The sequence below is a fragment of the Triturus cristatus genome, chromosome 6 (genome assembly GCF_964204655.1).
Source record: "Triturus cristatus chromosome 6, aTriCri1.1, whole genome shotgun sequence".
Taxonomy (NCBI): Eukaryota; Metazoa; Chordata; class Amphibia; order Caudata; family Salamandridae; genus Triturus; species Triturus cristatus.
Window position 1 is genome coordinate 771480906 of NC_140589.1, and position 19536 is coordinate 771500441.

The 19536-nt window shown below is 46.2% G+C and overlaps 1 protein-coding gene across 1 annotated transcript in view; it reads left to right on the forward strand.

Annotated features, from left to right (window-relative positions):
- Positions 1 to 19536, forward strand: part of ZUP1 (zinc finger containing ubiquitin peptidase 1) — a 138821-nt gene that overhangs the window by 73022 nt on the left and 46263 nt on the right. The window contains exons 5-6 of the mRNA XM_085611312.1: positions 10187 to 10375; positions 18038 to 18203. Coding sequence (XP_085467438.1) covers positions 10187 to 10375; positions 18038 to 18203 — 355 coding nt within the window. The remainder of the gene's footprint in view (positions 1 to 10186; positions 10376 to 18037; positions 18204 to 19536) is intronic.

A 19536-nucleotide genomic window follows, 5' to 3' on the forward strand; every position in this document is an offset into this window, starting at 1 on the left:
CATCCCTACCCGCTGGAGGCATGTACTTGTACAATCCCCCTCCCCAGTACTTCTCTGGAACCCCATGGGCCCTCAATGAGACCTCATAGGCCGCTAGCCACTTGGCGATATCGTCGCCCACTCCATAGCTAGCTACTATGTCCTTTGGCAGGTATGGTTTAGGTTCCCTGGTGATCCCTTGGGTTTGGCTGCCACCATTAGGAACAGGTTGTGCCCCGATTCTCAAGATCTGAAGATCTATTTCTTTCAGTCGCAATTCATGGGCCATCCTCTGCTCCTCCTTCTCCTTCTCCAGCCTTGCTAAGTCCCATGTGAGCTGTCTTTTCTCCCTCCGGTCTCCACCTCAGACAAGCCACCGCTAGAGGCACTGCTGCCCTTCCTAGAAATGGTTCTGGGCCCTGTTGACAGGTTCCCCACCTCAGGTTGGTACATCTCAGCCCCCTCGGGGTCAGGCTCTCCATCCCTGTCTTCCTCCTCAGCCTTGTTTTCTCGGCGTGCCTCCCCCCAAGCCCTTAAGCTAGTTTGGAGTGCACCCTTCTTTGCTCCTGGGGGACAGTACACCCCCTCCCGCTGGCAAAACTCCCTGAGTTGGGCCACAGTGTACGTTTCTAGATTTTCTAGTACAAACTCCATCTTGCCCACTCAGGTTAGAGGACAGGTTTTTGTGCAGTAACTATGCAGGGGGGTACCTTTAATAATACCTCCTCCCACCACCAGAGTAAATTTGGAAAAAACAAAAACCCACAATTAGGAAGGCCGCTTTTGAGAAAACTCCCGGTGTAGGCCTATGGACTACCCACAGTTATTGTTGAGTATACGTAGGCACAGCTCTATCCCACCACTGAACACCAATTTATGTTGGAAACAGCCCACTCCCACTCCGCAGGGTGGTGGTGGACTCCCCGAACACACTGTGGTAGCTTGGCTCGAGTGGTCAGGAAACAGGCACCGTGCTAAGCATACAATATACCCATACAATAACCATGCGTGCATCCGTTCCAAAAACGACTCTACACCGTAAAAATTATGAAAATATTCTTCTTTATCTTTTTCTCTTAGTTGCTGATTGGAAAAATAAATAAGACAATCACAATATACAAATTTAAATAGTGCAGGTCAAATAAATACTGTCTGGAGATTCAATAAATAGGCATGATCATAAATACAAGGGACATAAATATAAGTGCAGGTAATACAGGCAATTAAATATTCTGAGGCAATAAATACTGAACCAATAAATATTGTACACCCACAAGTCCTGTAGACCAATAAATATAGTGAAGCAATAAATAGGTTAACACAATAAATACAGTGCCCCCAATAAATAATTAAACGTATACAGCAGCACTCATGTAATCAGATCACTTTTCAATTCCTGAGGGCTGATTGGGCCCAGGCACAGCTTGTAGGGTTGTGGAAGGCTTGAGGGGGGGGGTCTACTCCCTGGCTGGGACAAGGCTGAGGCCTAAACTGAGGTAGATCCAGGGGGGGAATACCAGTGCCCGGGCTTTCTCTCTCCACACAACCTCTCTAGGTTAGTCCCAGTTCACCCCTGGCACAGTCAGGTTGGTTTCAGCACCTCCCTAGCCCCTTAGAGCAGTCTCTCAGGTCTCCACAGGGCCTTAGGCGCCCTCTACTCCACTTACTGCCCTTTTTCTGATGTTCCGACGCCGCTGGAGTCGTGTCGATGCCGTGAGGCGGTTCCGGTTCGGTCTCGGCGGCCTCGGCACAATGTCAGTTCTAGACGACGCCGGTAGGCGGGTCCGGTCCGATGTCGGCGGCCTCGGTTCGATCTCGACCTCCGATTCGACGGCGTCGGGCAGTCTCTACTCGATGTCGACTTCGGGCAGCTCCGGTCCGATGGCGCTCTCGGCTTCGATGACGTCGGCCGGCCTGGCCTCGATGTCGACTTCCGGCGACTCCGGGGTGCGATCCTCACCCCCGACCTCCGGTGCTCCTCCTCTCAGGTTCCGGGCGACTCCGGAGTGCGATCCTCACTCCCGACCTCCGGTACACTTCACCTCGGTCTCCGACGACTCCGGAGGGCGGACTTCACTCCCCCGATGTCGCCGCTCACTCGACCTCGGTTAACTTCCTCCTCGACCTTTGGTATTCCTCACGACCTCCGTCGGCGCCCTCTCACGACCTCAGGCGGCTCCGGGTACGACGTCTGCTTCTTCAGTCAGCGCCGCTTCTCCACCTCGGGCTCCAGGTCTTAGGCTACTCGACGCCGGACTCCAGGGAAACCAGTTTCCAGGTCAGGATCTTGCTGCTTTCTGCTTCTAAGGCCTGTTCCTGCTGTCCAGGTCCTTAGGATGAGTTTTTCTGGCTTCTTCCCACACAGGGCTACAGGCTGGGATCCATCAGTAGGGACTAGTATCAAGGGTGGGTTTATGGACCCCACTCCAGGCACAAGTTTCCACCCCTGCTGCTTCACTCCTTCCTCCTTCACTGTTGTGCTGCTCTCTCTTCACCAGTCAGGTGCCAACTGCCAGCTCCAACTGCCAACTCTCTCTCTTAGCTTCCCAACATTCTAAACCGCCTCCAACTGTCACAGGGTTCTGGAATGTTCTGGAAGGTGCTAGCAGGTTCCAGTGGATGCTGGTGATGTCACAGGTGGCCACCATTTTGTGCTCCAGGCCCTCCGACAGAAGTTTCAGGGGTAGCTAAAATGGCTCCCTGAATCTGTAGCAACACTAAAAAGTCTGGTGGTTCCCAAAAAGGAAAAATTCAAACAGGGTTTGAGGCAAAAGTGGGACAAAATAAATAATGATGAGGAGGGACCACCCAAAGGGCTGACAGGTCTAACAGTTATTTTTCAAATATGGACACAAAATACGTGGGAAAACAATCTAGTATTAGAGCAGTGAGGGGCGGTCAGCATTGTTGATATTTTCACATTTTTAAATTCAGACCAAACAGTCCAGTCCGCTTGCAGACTTTTGTTTACTCAACGAGAATGAGCAGTAAGATCAGGTGCTCTCTTTCCCTTTTTTTTTCCAAAAGGCAGTTTATACTATGAAAATGCCAGGAGACAGATATTCATTTTTTGATAAACACAGATTTATGCACGGCGCAATAAGCATTTAGTGGATATAAGGTCGTTTCTGGAAGAGGGAGATCCTGCATCCAGTGATATACACTTAAGACAGTTTTGCCTTAAACTTGCAGTTCCATTTTTAATAGAATGTTGCTCGCTTTATTTATGTGTTAATTTATCCAAATAAATAAAATGCAATGCCAGTAGCTTAAACCTGTGGTTCCCAAAGTGTGCCCCGCGGCACCCCAGTGCGCCGTGATGAGAGGCCGGGGGCGCCGCGCCGCCGCACAGGATGTGGGTCATGGTAATTGCATCCGCAGCGCAACACTCGTCTGTCCGTTGTCCGTGAAGGAGAAGGATTCTTTAACCGATGCCATTTGTCCGTAATTGCTTGACTCCGATGCTGTTGAGGTCGGGTGTAACAGACGCCGATTCAGTACCGAATCTCAGACCCCCAGCAGCATTGGAGAAGCACAGCGGGATGGCAACCGTCACACCTTCAGCCCTTGATGAGCTGTCTTTGAAGGTGACTGAGAGGGAGGGGCTGCAGCTTCAGGCGCAGGGGCATCTATTCAGATGCAAACAGCCCTGAATGCGTCATGTGTCATGTCTCTGCAACTTAGAGGGGCCTCACGCCTTCCCTTTCTACCCAGGGCCCCAAAAATCGTAGAACCGGCCCTGATTACACCGAGGCAGCACGTGGTTCTCTCCACAGAGCTTAATTCCTGTTACTAAATTGTAAGCAAACCTCGGTTCTTAAAACATGCAGTCTATAATGTAATAAAATAAAGAAATGGCACAGTCGCACCCACACTGATTAACAAAGTATGGAGGACAATCAGTTAAATCAGTTCTTTTGGAGTATCTCCTTTAAGTTCTGTACATCACAGTGGGGGATGGCAAATCTAATATTTTAGAAAGAGAGCCTGTCGTCTCGTTGTCTTGTCCAGGAGGGGGTGAGGAGCCCTACCCCACCCTGGAAGAGACCAAGATGATACTAGAATACTGCATGCCCATCCCTGTGCCCACCCTGGTGGATCCTGTTCCCCCTCCTGTGATGGCTTCTGCCCCCCACCCCCAGTGATGGCTCCTGTCCCCCCATGTGGTGGCTCCTGTCCCCCCCGCCTGTGATGGCTCCTGTCCCCCCTGTGATGGCTCCTGTCCCCCCTGTGGTGGATCCTGTCTCCGCCCTGGGTGGCTTCTGTCCCAGTCCTGGAATGGCTCCTGCAGCGAGGGTGAAGTTCTTGATGGGCCTCTTCTCAAAAAGGCTCAGCTCAAAATTAATATTAATTTTTACACTCACCATCCTGAATTTGCACCAATGCCAGTTGGTCACCCTACGCATCACAGTGAATTTGGCTGAGAGAAAGAGCGGTGCGTCCTGAAGCAATGTAATAAAAGGCTGCAAGTTTGGAGAACAGCTGAATTCGCATTACAGTTCAGCACAATTACACTTGGAAGTTATTTTGCCAAATTGTTAGTGAATAATCATTACACCAAGAATTTGAGGGCGAAGAGGGGTGTGTGGGGTGGGAGGAAAAATACGACTTTGAAGCAGATGAGCCAACACTCATGCAGTAAGTATGACGGGAGAAGTACTCCTACATTTATGTAAATGCAGGGCTTTAAGTGGGATGAAAAAACGGGGGGGGTCTCAAAGGGGTGTGGCTAATGTAATAAAGGGCGCTGCTTAATCTGTGCTCAGCATAGTGTGCTGCCTGACTGGTAATTTGCTGCTTCTGTCATTGCATCCAGATATATAATACAACATTACACCTACAACAAGCCAGGACTATTGGCTGTGCCAATGATTCTTAGTGGCATAACACAAATAAGCAACAACTATGGCTTTGTTGTATATAATATTGAAAATGATTCAGTTCTGAAATGATGAGACTGTGAAAGAACTATAACGAGTATTTTCGAAGTTACCTCAAAGGCAGTGAAGTGACTTCTACAGGGTTAAGATTTTTTTTTCATCCTGAGGGTGAAGGCAAAAATGGAGAGCCCGATAGGGACCCATCTTGACTGCTGCGTTTTAGAACTGCACTGGCAGGACCCAGCACACTTAAAACACTGGGTAGATGGGATCTGGTGAGCAATCTTGGGTTCATCAGAGCCCACCCCATGTAACGCCACAGAGCTCCTTGAGCCTTTCTCTAGCAATTGAGATGTACTTTATAAGATCTGTGTGATTGTAAATAAAGTTTTATGATGGTGAAGGATTCAGAGAGTAGCCATCATCACGTCTAGGCTTGAGTTTTCATGTGACCATTGGTTCCCAAAGTGTGTGCCGAGGCACCCCAGTGCGCTGGTAAAAAAGTGGTGGGGAGCCACGGCCAACTGCCAATTAGGTCAAGGGAGCCATGGGTCAAAAAAGTTTGGCAACCACTGGCTTAAACTCTCACAAATGCGAGACCTATTGCATTGCAAATGCTTGTTCTTTTCTTGTTTTGTTTCCCCTCTACCCCCATTCCTTCCGTGTTGATTCCTTCCGTGTTGGCTTTGACACTGTTGGGCTTGCACCGGTGGGTGCGGTAAGTTGGGATCTTGCTTCAAATCTTGCATCTCGCCCCTGCGGAAATGACAGTTGAGAATTACAGTTCTCTGTCACTATGAAAGTAAGCCTATCCATAGCGCTGGTGCAGCTGTGCAGGATTAAACAATGCAGGGTGGTGGTCACATGTATCCGCTTACTGTTTTGGCACCGAAATAAAACTTTGATTAAACTATAAACTACAGAAACAAATTCTGATTAATACTACTAACCATGGATCCCTCATGTTACAATATTCCACAGGCACCGCACCGAATCCGATGAATTTTGTTGTAGTGCAAGGCAGTGTAAAAGGTTATTAGTCGTCACGTTCTTTCTTTCTACTTTTGTTGGACCGACTGTCATTGTTTGAATCACTTTTGTGTTGAGGTTTGGCACCGTTTCCTCCCAAGCCATTTGTGAGGCAACAGTGGGACCTTAACTTGGTCTTGACATTTCTCGTGTGTAAGGAAATGCCTCTTTTTGCGTGATCACCCCCAAAGGTTTGGACTGATACTGCTGGTTTTTCTACTCTGAGAGTGTACTGTGGCCTGCTAGCCAGACCTTGGTGCCAATAGTTTAATGTGAATTGGCTATACCCAGTCAAAATATCTTTAATTACTAATAGGTCCCTAGCATATGGAACCAGTGGTACAGAGAGCCAGTAAGTTAGTGTTCCTCCCCTCCAGGACTGCAACCTGGTAGACGATTTGGCAAACCCCAGAGACTGCAAAACCTCTGAATTGGCATTGTTACTGTGGAAAGGCTAGTAGCCCCTTTGGTGAGTACAGGGTTACACATTGCCAACTTAGCGTTAACTTTTGAATGGGACTTCTAAAGTTGGTATTTCAAGGTATCAAAATTATCTTTCATTAACCCCAACTTGATGCTCAGGTCGAATTTAATGTAGCTTTTTAAGGAATGCAACTTTTAGAAAGTTGCCACTCCATTGCCCAAGTCTTTCTGTGGCCACTCACAGATGTTGGCCACAAGGCAGCCTTCTTGCTGCCCTCCTGGAGAGAAATGTGAATGACTGCCAGGAGTATGAACAATAGAGGTCTGCTGTTGAAAGAGGTATCACCTCTCCCTGGCAGGAAACTACACTGAGTGTCAGCCCAAAAGGTGAGCTTCAAAGGGGAAGCCGCCTTTGAAGGGCAAATTCTGAACGCATACATCGGTGGCTGGTCTTTTGTTTTGGTAGACTAGTTGGCATCTGGGACAGAGAGGGTAAACCACTTGCCAAACTGTTTTTCCATCGGCATGTATTTTTCAGGTCGCCACACCTCTAGGGTAGGCTACCATGCTCCACAAAAACAGACTGTTATGCTATCTTGGGAGTGGTCAGAATAGTGCTCTCTGAGATAGATAGATAGATAGATAGATAGATAGATAGATAGATGCCACACATCGCAGGAAGTAGTCACCAGGCAGGAAGGGGCCCAGTAGCATATTGTTTAGTGACTGCTCCCTCTCTTGATGGCACCTCTGACACCCCAGAGCACAGATTACATCTGGACTGGAGAGAGGACGGAATGAGGACTGCATACTGTTTCCTGGACTTGGCAGGAGAGGCTGCACCAACTGCTGGACTGCACCTTCTGATTCTTGGACTAGCAAAGAGGACTGTGCCTGGCTTGTGGAAAAGGCGCTCCCAAGCCCTGGACAGAAGATGTGAACTCCAAGAGTCACTTGGTTGACTTCCTGTTAAAGCACCAGGGCCATAAACGCTGTTCTGGTCAGTCAGTAGCCGCAGCTGCCTGATCGGTACTGATTGCCGATGTGCAGCCCATACGACCAAGTCCCGATGCTCAAAAATTCAACCCCATTCTGCTGGGCATGGGAGAGTCGTCGGAGTGCAGTTTGGTTGCTAAAGACAGACACTAGCCTTCACCAAAGGGAACCCCTGGTTGCACTAAGACCAGCCAGTAGTCCAGTTGCAACTGGACTTTTGCTGAACCAAGAGGACTTCAAGGGACATTAACCCCTGTAGCCAAAGCTCCACGTTCGCAGCATCTTAAGCATCCTGTATCTCTTAAATCGGGATTACTCCATTGAAGTCTATGGTGGTTCACTTTAGAGCCTGGAACTTGACTTGAGACTGATTTGCTTTGCCAAGGTAACTGTCCTATTACTCCTCATTAGCCACCCTGATCTTCTCCCTGTCCGATTTGGTCTCCCAACGTAAGCCGAAGTAGTCAAACACAACTCTTTCAATAAGTTTTCCAAAGATTGCATACTTGTAGTTACCAATGCTTCTTCTGGTTTTTGAGTGAAAAGTTGAGATTTACAGATTTTTATGAAAAGTGTATCTGAGGAATCCTCTGTTGGATTTTATTGGTTTTGGTGAAGAAATCATGAAACTAAAATATATTTGAAAAAATTGTTGTTGGATTTCTTTTGTGTTTCGTGACTTTCTTATTCTGTTATTTTGGAACTTTTAATGCTTTACACGTTCCTTTGTTTATGCCTGACTGCTCGAAGCCACAGCTACCAAGGGTTGGACTAAGGTTCAACAAACAAGTCTGACCGGACTCAGATCGGAAATGTGAGTGTATCCCACGGTGAGGTCACACAACCATGTCAGATAAAACATCACATTTCCTCACATCATGTGTACGCCTTTCAAGGCTATGCATGTGCAGGAGTAGACTTTTGCCATTGGATCTGTACCACATCCATAGATAAGAGAAGAGCTTAGAGGAATGTATACAAGAACATTTTTATTCATCTTCTGTTTTTCTGCCTTGTAAAGAACTGGTGGTGCACTGACTGGATCATTGTATTGATGAACTTTAACAATCCCTCACAAAGTACACCACTATCCAAACAAATGCATGTAGCTCACCTCCCCATCCTATGCTGCCCTCCTAAGGTGTGTGCAGTACTTCGCCCCACAGATTCATTCCCCGAATGTAGAAAAGAGAACATTTTACCCTATATCCCCCACAAACCATGACTTGCGTACAATGTCTCCACTTCCACAGTTTGTACAAGCGTCATGGTCCTGTTGCAGGAATGGCAGCTGTGTGCCTCTTAGAGTGAAGTTTTGTCAGTGAAAGCCAAAAGCCATCTTTTCATCTGAAAAAGGTGTTTGCTTGAAGTTGCAATTGTGGTGAAGCACCTTACATTGTCAAGCATGCATTCAGTTTATTATCACCGTCCTGAGAATAGAAGTGTCTATGTGGAACCTGAACATCACTACCACGTGGCTTATTGTATTGGAAAAAGAATCACATCACCAAGTTTACAATAGTCTTAAAGGCACAGACAATTACTGTATACTGAATTCTTGAATATGATCAGTCACTCTACTTTTTGACATTACGAGATTGACTTTGTAACTTTTCATATAATCTGCATATAGCAATATGTGATTCTCATGTTTGGAATCACTTAATATCTCTAAATGGCATTTCCCAGGGGCAGAGCTTGCTGCAGGCCCCAATAGTGCTTAATTCCCAGGCTAAGAATATTTACCAGTGCGGAAGAATAATTTATGGTATTTTTTACAGCTTTTTATATTGCTTGTGGCACTCTTGAGGAAGGCGCTACGACAAAAAGTGCATGGAGGAAAACTGGTCAATCCACATCCGAGAACAATAATCAATGAAAAATTGTTAAGTGATGAGGACATGAGTCGGAATGTCATATGGAAATAAAATGTTGAAGTTACAACATATTGTCAACCTATTGTATCATTGAATTCATTTATAGAGAACTCTAAAAATTCCAAGTAAAGAACAAATTGTGACGATAGTGTGCAGCAATTAGCCTGAGATGTATACAAATGTGTAAAAATACTTTTTGATTGTTAGATGTAAAATTATATATGTAAGTGAAAATCATGTGTGAGTAGAAGAATGAATGGTGTATGTGGGTCTGTTGAATACTTTCAAAGATGTTTAGTAGCTTTTAGTGGCACATGGCAAGGTTTGTACCCGATGGCAACGTTAGAATGACTACATTATGAATAATAACAGGATGTAATATTAAAGAAGATACAAATGAATGACAACATTGATTTTAGTCAAGATTGAGCCTTTAGCACCTCATTTAAATTGTAGATGTGCAACAGTAAGTAGTAAGGGCCTCATCATTACTCAGGGGGTTACTTTTCCTTTATAAAGTTTCCACAAAAGTGCACCATTATCCAACCTCATCCAAGAGAAATTCCTGAATAGACGAAGCCCTGGATGTATCATAGAATGTAGAGGCTTATTCCCCCTTGACTCCATCTTGTTGAACCTGCTGTAACTCACTTACATTTTTTTCATTCCTCACCACAGAATCTTGTCCTTGTTTTTATAAGCTTAAAATCGATGTAAGACGAGAATGCTGTTGCACGACTCTGGGTTCATTATTGCAGGATAATAGTTATTTGACTTTTCTTCTTTAAAAGAACTTGTCATATGTTCCTGCCTGTCATAAATAGTAGATAAAAGAGTCAATAAATGTAGTGAACGTCTTTTGGCAAGAAACGTAATTATCAATACAGTTATTTTTATCTTGTGTATATTTTATTCTAGCTTTCAGTTTCTAAACCGATTTTGCAGGGTATTTTATTCTTCTTTCAAAGCGGATGCCTAATTACTTGTTTTTGAATATTTCAGGAGTTCTTCAGGTACTTTCCAGGTATTACTTGAATTGTGGCCAAGATGTGAAACGTGTATGGCTCTGCTCACCATTAGATCACTTCTACAACTCTCTTGGTGATAAAGGATGGGGATGTGGCTACAGAAATTTCCAAATGGTTCTTTCGTCACTTCTAAAGAATGCTTTGTTTGAGGACTGCTTAAAAGGTATTAAGATAAAAAGCTGTATGTTACAATGATGTCTTCTGGCCCCAGGGGATGAATCAATTATGTTTATTTGTAGTAAAGCAGCTCCACCAGGACCCAATACAGTCACAGCTCACATCTGGCTTCCACTGGTTAGAATTGAAATGTGTGCAATAATCATTTAGGAACAATATGAAGGAGAATAGGAGGGAGTGGAAGGGATGAGAGGAGATGGAAATGGAAGGATCACCAGTAAAGCTTTTTTTCTCCTGTACGCCGTTTCCCTGATCCAACTGCAAACACTTCTTGATCATCCTGTTTATTATTCTTGCAAAGCTTTTTATTTTTCTTCACAGAACTGTTTTGAATTGCGTTATGGACATGTCTTGGAAAATGGCGTGGTCATTTAGGCATGATTGCCTGTGATAAGCTCCTGTAGATTGCCTTCATCACAAAATACATTTCTCAAATAAATCTATCAATGCTGTAGTTGTGGTCTATGATAGGACTTTGGCAACCTACCATTTCCAGGCCATAGCGACTGCTGGACTAATTTGCTTGTGGGCGCCACTATATTAACCGCTATGTTTCTCTAGAGTTGGTCAGTGACGGTTATTAGAGAGAACAGAGGCTTACGGGTCACTCTAGTTTCATCCCTTACAGCACATGTGTGCCGGGTAGAGTGGGCTCAAGCCTGTGTCTGAAGGCAGTGAACCTGTTGTCTTGAGCTCAAGATCACAATGACTGGCTGGTGGTTCATTATTTGGCAGGTTCCCTGAATGTAGAGCCTAGTTCATCTCATTCAGCAGCATATTGCCTATTTCAAGATGCATTTCCACCGGGAGATGGTTCAATCTGTCTTCCCCCTTTGATACACCCCTCTGGTGGACCTTTTTGCTACTCACAAGACTACCCAATTGCACCTGTTTTGCACCCTGCAGTTTTTGCTATGAGGGGTCCTGGAAGGCTCGTTTCACCTGAGTTGGGATTTCTAGCTTCAGTACACATTCCTGTCCATTAATCTGCATCCTGTGGTTGTGAGAAAACTTTCAGTACCATGAGTAAGTGATATTGATTTCACCTGATGGCCACAATGTGTGGTACTCAGATGTGTTCCAACTATTCCTGTGGCCTTGTCTTCCACTTATGCTCAGGGTGGACGTCCTCTCATAGTTGGAGGTGCTGGTTCTGCAACCAAAACAGCAGAGTCTTCACCTGCATGCCTGAAATTTGAGCAAAACAACACAAAAAGATGATGGACGGAATGCTGCACATTGTCAACATTCACACCCAGTACAGAGATCTGGGCATAAATCCATTGTTTATTTGCTCACCATGTCATTCCACTTTAGACCCAGCCAAATGCATATCTGTCTCTACTCTGCTTCCCTGGGGAACAGTCCAGCCCAGGTCCTCCCCGGACAGGATACTGGCCTCCTGGGACCGATTTCAGGGCATCACCCCTCATCCACCAGGCTAGCTTGAATCCAATGGCATGATGAGAACGGGACCCACGCCTGTGCATACCCTTCCCACTTGAGGTGACTAAAGCAATGCAAAAAGATGATGGACGATATGCTGAACATTGTCAAACATTCACCCCTAGTACAGAGATCTGTGCCTAAATCCATAGTTTTGTTGCTCTCCGTGACATTCCAATTTGAATCCAGCCATATGGGAATCAGTCTTGACCCTCTTCCCCATAGGAACAGTCCAGCTCGAACTGCCAGGCCAGGTCCTTCCTGGGCTCGAAAAAGCATCCTGAAAATGGTCCCAGGCGGCTATCACCCCTCATCAGCCAGGCTAACTGGAATTTGAGCAAGGCAATCTGAGCTCCTTTGGTCTGCCTGCAGTGGTGGTGATGGATATCCTCTTGTCAGCGGTTTAAGTTTTCCGGGGCCTAGCAAGGTTTTGCTGTGCTACAGGTAAGGGTTATTTGTGAGCCCTTTGGCTTTTTTTTTGCCTTATCAACCACAGCCATTCAAATCGCCTATAGTTTTGTGTTTTTAAAACTCAACCCAGTTTTTTCCATCTCCTTTTGTCATGCCACACTGAGATCTTTATTCACCTGCCTCCTTGCATAATTACCCTTTGGAGCTGCTTACACTAAAGACTACGTTTTCATCGCCATTATCTCGGGTCGGCTTGTTAGCGAGCTGCACACTTTGTCTAATCGTACTACTGTAACATCTTCTTTTTTTATTTGTATCGACAAACTGGTCCTTCGATAAAGTCTTTCTCCCAGCCTAAAGTGGGTACCTAGTTTCATGTAGGGCATCCTATCACCCTGTTCTATGGTCTATCTCATCGTACCAAGGATGGGAGGCTGCACACCCTGGATCTTTGCAGGGGCTTCCATTCTACACCAACTGGTGCCTCAGCTTGATGATTTTGCTTGGCTATATTAGGCCCAAAAAGTGCAAAGCAATTCAGAATTTGGATGTTATCCTGCTGAATGGTTTTGTTAATCAAACTCTGCTGCCCCCTTGCCAAGTAGGAGCTTCCTGAGGACATCAAATTCCATTTCACAAAGAGGGAAGGTCATATCTCAGCTTTTTCCAGGGATGTTAGTGTTAAGTTATTGCCTGGTGACAGGCAATAATGCCTTTCACCGGGCATTCTTGCCTGGACTCTAAAGCATGCACGGACAGACATTTTGACAAGCTGTCTGGCAGGAATACTACTGTGCACTAAAGCTTGGATATTGATTCCAGAGTTAAGGAATCTGCAGGTAGAAGCTTCCATCAGAAAAGCAAGTTATTTACCTTTAGTTGTTTCTGGTAGCAAATCTATCTTCAGATTCCTCACAGAACCTATCTGCCTCCCATTCTAATGAGCACTCCTGCAATTTATTTATTTGATTTAAAGAAAGCTGCCAACCACTTGTCACATAACTAAAAGAAAAACTAAAAAGTTGTTTTTTCTTGAGGGGAAATTAACAAGAGATCAACGGCTGGTAGATTACCATGAACCTCAGCAGGGGCACATATAAACAGGTCATCGCCCAGGCCATATTTCCTCTAGAAATATTTTTATCTAGTTCAACATTCTGAACAAGGTTTACTTTACTTACTCAGTCATTTGCACAGTCCCCACTTTGATTTGCAATATACTACCAACCAGGGTGCACATGCATCAAGCAAACCAAAAGCGATTCCTTAATAGCGAGAAATAAGGAATCGTTATTAAGGAATCGCTTTTGGGTATGCATCAACAGATTCGGTAATTATTAGCGATTCCTTAAAAATCGCTAATTTTACCGATTATACAATAGCGGGGCATGCAAACTCCGATTAGCTATTAGCGAGTTCGGTAATTCCGAATTAGCAAATAGCGAATTCGGTATTAGCGAAATCGCAAATGACCGCGTCGCACCGGAAACGTGCAGATGACATCACCAACCAGGAAATACAGCAGCCCCACCCTCATTGCATCGACAGAGGAGCAAACAGGAGCACTGACTGCAGACTGCCTGTGCAGACTGAAGCCACACAGACTGTTCCATCTGCTAAAATACACCATCCATGGAGAAGGAAGCCCCATCCAGCGCTGAGGCTGCGCGCAAGCGCAAGTTCTCCGACAGGGAGCTGGAGCACCTAATTGAGGGAGTCTCGAGCAAGCACGATCGCCTCTTCGGCAAGCTGTCCCTCAAGGTGCCTGAGGCGGAGAAGCGCCGCATATGGCTGCGCATCCGTGAGAGGGTGAATGCAGTTGGTGTGACGCCCTGCAGCATCGACGACCTAAAAAAAAGGTGGTACGACCTGCGGATGCGCGCGAAGGAGAGGATAGCAGAGAGGCTCCGGGACGCTAGCAGAACGGGAGGCGGCCCTTCCACGGTCCAGGCTAACACTGCCCTGGAGGAGCTGGTGGAAGGTACAATTGAGCGGGAAGCCGTCGTGGGAGTGACCCAGATGGACACGTCCGGCGGAGCCACAAGTGCCCAAGGTAAGATGCATGCCTGTTGCCATACCCAGCATAGCGTAAATCCCATTCCAGGCCCCCAGCAGAATCTGAGTGTGCATGCAGCTTTGCAACACACAGCTTTACTCCTAACACTAGTGCATCATGGGAGTTGTAGTCTACTCAGGCAAGTGTGCATGTACAGGGGTAAATGCAATAACCATTCACCAGATCAGTAGAAGCTGGGTATAGACAGTATGTTTAGTGGATCACAGAGGGACATGTATGTGTGCAACACTACGTAGGTCTAACTATCCCACTAACCATGCACTGTTTCACACACAGATGCATCACCTGGGGATTCAGATGACAGCGGCCGGCTGATAATCTCCGAAACACCGTTTGAATCAGACCTTGAGACAGCGCAGGATGCCCTCACATCACCTACACCTGCCACCCCACCAGCACCAGCAACACCAGCACCAGCAACACCAGCACCAGCTGCTGCCACGACAGCCACCAAAGCGCCGCGGCGCAGGTCCCAGGTTGCGCCCTTGGCGGTGATGGAAACACCCACCACACAAACGGGACACGGTCAGCGCGCCATCACACCACCTGATGCACCACCTGTCCGCGCCAGGCTAACACAGCGGCGCAGGTCTCGCCAACGTTCGGTCTCCTCAGGCAACCTGGATCTCCAACACACTCCTGGCATTGAGGAGAGGATTCTGTCTGTCCAGCGCGTGCAGAGCCGCCACATGGCAACCATCAGCACCAACATCGTGCACCTTGTTCGTGAAATGCGAGCCATGACTGCCGCAGTAACGGCCATGGGCACGGCGGTCAGGGACATGAGCACTGTGGTGGCAGAGGGCAATGCTCACCTCAGGGAAGATGTACAAGAGCTCACCAGTGCCATGAGGGAGGGCCATGAGTGCCAGAAGAGGAGGCACCGACAGCAATTGTTGCGTTCCGCTGCCGCTACTAAGGCTATCACGCGCCACAGCAACAGTACCGCAGTGTTGGCACACCGCACTGTGTCCTTGCAGGTCGACCTTGGGCACTTCTGCGGGGATGTGGCAAAGGCACTGGGGCAGTTGACCACTGCTGTGGAACACTTCCAGAGCAGCACATGCAGTGCTGCAGCTTTGGGGGGGGATGACGCTAGTGAGGCTGCCTCGAGTGTGAGCAGTGTGTCTGTGGCAGAGGCCAGCACCAGGCGCCGCAGTTCGCGGGCATCCACGGGGACAGGCCGGGTGAGGCTTTGGAGACACCTGAGCGGAGGCTTGGGGTATGTGGGAAGCGCCACTAGACAGTTGGACATGCATACAGGACCATGGTGGGGCAACCATGGACCATGGTGGGGCAACCATGGACATCCACTTACTGAGTATGCACAGGCGTGACTTTAAGGCACCTTTTATTTTACTTTATGCAATTGGAGCATGATTTACATAGCTAGTTTTGTTGCACAAACCTCAGTGCTACTGTGCATTAAACAGTTGCACCCCAAACTAACTTGTAATGTTTCATTTTCACATGTTTCAAAAATGATTTTGCATGATGTATGTCCGCCTCCTATGGCCCTCTGCTGTGTTAGGGACGTGTGCCTGTCGTTGTTGGGCGGGTGGTTGGTCATCCCGGTGGTCGTCATTCCTGTCCACCTCTATGGGTATCCCCCTTCTGGTCGCAATGTTGTGCAGCATTGCACATACAGCAATTATCCGGCAGCATGTTTCAGGTTTGTATAGCAAGGCGCCGCCAGTCTTATGTAGGATTCTGAAGCGACTCTTCAGAATCCCAAATGTCCTCTCTATGACATTCCTAGTGCTGATGTGTGCAGCGTTGTAGCGATGTTCCGGTGGGGTTGCTGGATTGATGTATGGGGTGAGTATGTATTCACGCAGGGCGTAAGCACTGTCACCTAGAAGATAGAAGCATAGACTTAGCATTGGTGATGTACATACATGTGTGGTGTTGGTGTGGGGAAGTGTATTTTTACGTACCTAGCAGGAGTCCCTCTCCAAATTCTCCGTTGATTAGTCGCCTGTGCATTCCACTGTGGCGGAAGATGTAGGAGTCGTGTGTGCTCCCCGAGAATTGTGCCACTAGGTCCGTTATGATGTTATTGGCATCGCACACACCCTGCACGTTGATTGAGTGGTATGACTTGCGCTTGCGGGTGGACATATGGGGATATGCGTACAGTCGATGCATCCAATCACATGTGGGAATTGTGCCACCTGGTAGAATGCCTGTTTGGTGCGGTCCAACTGCTGTGGGGTTGTGGGGAAGCTGATGTGGGTGTGTAGCATTGTCAGCATGGCATCTAGGAATTTCTTGAAGAAGCGTGACAGTGCGCTTTGCGCTACGCCTCCGGCCATCGCAATTACCCCCTGGAAACTCCCTGAGGCCAGTAGGTGCAGGCTGCATAAGACCTGAACGTGCGCAGGGATTGCATTGGTCCGGTGTGTCTGGTGCTGCAGTAATGGTTCCAGGTCTGCAATCAGGCGCATGATCATTGCACGATTGAGGCGATACTTCTCGTACACCTCGTCCTCATTCTGCCCGAGCAAGGTTATGCGCAGTCTGAAAACTCGCTCCTGGACCCTTCTCCTGCGCTGTCCTGCTGCATTGATACGCATCCTCCTTGCAAGCACGTAGAGGGCAGCCATTTTGTGGGAGCCAACAGGGTCTCTTGGGCCACATTTAAGGGTTTTGTGATTGCCTCAATCATTTGCACATGTTGAATATTTTTTTTGGGATTTTTTTTTTTTTTTTTTTAACTTTACCTCCAGGTTTTGATTCCCCTTATTTAGCTCTGGCGAAATAGCGATTTTTGGGATTTTCGTTATTAGCGACTGTTGTTGCATTGGGGTGCGAATCGTTATTTGCTATTGGCACTTTCCGGGAGCTAATAGTGATTTCGGTATCTGCTAAATCGGTATTTAGCGCTTCGGTAATTTTGCATTTTGGTTATTAGCGATTTGGTATTTAGGCGGATTTTTTTTTTTGCGATTCGTTATTTGCTCACGTTTTGGGTTCATTCATTTGAAGTGGGTATTTTTTAATCGCTAACGGGTGATTTTTGCGATTCGGTATTTTACCGACTGGATTTTGGCTTGATGCATGAGGCTGCAAATGTCTAAGAGGTTGGTACCTGGGAACTCGCAAGCGAGCTGATGGCACAGGGACTCTGCGCTACCAGGGGTTTTATATTGTCTCTTCTTACACATGGTGATCGTTTGAAATTGCAGGTGGTAAAACTGATTGCTCTTCAATTAATTCTGGGTTAAGATGTTGAGAAAACTGCTTTAATAGGTAATTCTCCAAACAAAGACCCTGTTCAATTGAAACTCTTTAGTCTGCTTTATGACCTGGTAAATCCCTTTGGGGATCCTCATCTTGGTATTGCCTGCTGAAACTAAGTGAGCTTAGTGAAGGTCATGGCTCAAAATACAAGAAGACCGAGTAATGACTGTGATAAAGATAAAGTTCTTAAACTGTTATGATGAAAATAGACTTCAAGAACTTGATTAGTACATCATGATTGTATGTCTAGTTTGCATTATGTGGACAAACCAAATGCCACTTCAAAATTGTAAACATTAACCACATAAGCTTGTACTGCTTATGTTTGGAAGCATGCTCTGTAAAATTGGTCTCACAATTTGTTAATGTAAGATAACTATTGATCACTGAAATAATATTGTGTGCACTTTTATCAGAGTCTGTTCTTCCTTCACAGTATAATTTTAATGTGCTATACTTTTTTCTGTTCAGGAATGCCAGTTCCTTGTATTACAAAAATTCAGTCCATGATTGAAAGTGCCTGGAAAGAAGGATTTGATCCTAATGGAGCTTCACATTTTAATTACAAATTAAGTGGCACAAAAGCCTGGATTGGTGCATGTGAAATCTATTCACTCTTGACGTTTCTTAACTTAAAGTAAGTTCAATATTTATGAGTAACATTATTCTGTTTTATTGTCTGCCATCTTCAGTCCTATGTCCTTAGTGTTTTTTAAACCACCACATGAACTGATATATCGTGTGCTGTGAAAATTGCTTATGTGACTGAGTCTCCCTGCAAAGTGTATGTTGTGGAAGACGCTGGAATTTATTTATTTGTTTTATTTATTTATTTGATGAGTTTTATTTAGCGCTGGGTAGACCCAGGGGTATCAGAGCGCTTTACATAGTTACAAAGTTACATCAGTTACAAGTTATATCTGTTGCAAGAAAACACTTAAAGAGCATAGAAGACGAGATGAATGGAACATAGAAGGGTAAGGTAAAAGGGTAGGAGGGAGATACAGTGCATACGGTGGAGAAACGAAGGAAAGTCTTCCCAAAGTACGGCTGGGTAGGTGACGGCCGAGGGGGAAGTCCACAGCCCATCTCCTCTATCCCTATCAAGGTAGCTCCACCGGGCATCAGCCAAAATGCTAGGTCTCAATGGTCGGTGACAAGTTCACAGATTCAATGTCCTGATGAGTGAGCCGGATGGGGGATATGCTCGAGGTCTAGTCGATGTCCAATATTTGTCCAAGAGTAGTAGCACATCGTGGTAAAGGACCACTGTGGCTACAAATCCCTGGAGAACAAATGCTGGATCCCTCACCAACAAGGGGGGAAATAGTGTTTTTGCAGGAGGCCAACTCGTGGCGGCCATCTTAGGGACAGTCTTAGGGACAGTCAGGATGGTAAGAATGACCCAAGCAGCTGTGGGGGGAGTTGACAGCTGGGTAGCAGGTTCAACAACCTGGGAATCTGCCGCTCCAATACAGTAAATGTGGGTGTGGGCCACCTTGTGCTGGGGGCCATTTAGTTCATAGCTCCTTCAGCTGCTGCTGCACTCATGGACCAAAGTGGGTGAGTTCATGATTAAATTTGGGGCTCTTTTGTAATGTTCTTTAGAATGGTGTGCTCTTCAGTTCTCTTTACATGCAAAGGTTAATTGAAAATTGTGGTATTCTGTTCATAATCAGGAAGAGTTGACTCTTGTCCGACATGTCTGTCTTCAGGATTACTGTTTTTGAAGCATATAAAAGGCTAATTTTCTATGATGTGGAATGCACAAGTGCAGTACATTTAAATCGGTTTTACTACCTACTGCAAACCACTTTTAGGGTCTGTTGTTTTGTAGTACTTCTTTAAGTGTGTTGTAGAGACCGCTTTCGCTGAATCACCCAACATTTTTATAAACCATAATACACAATGGCTTTCTCCACTGTGTAGTTATAGTTAGGTCAGAGTTTCGTAGGAAAGATATTTTTAAG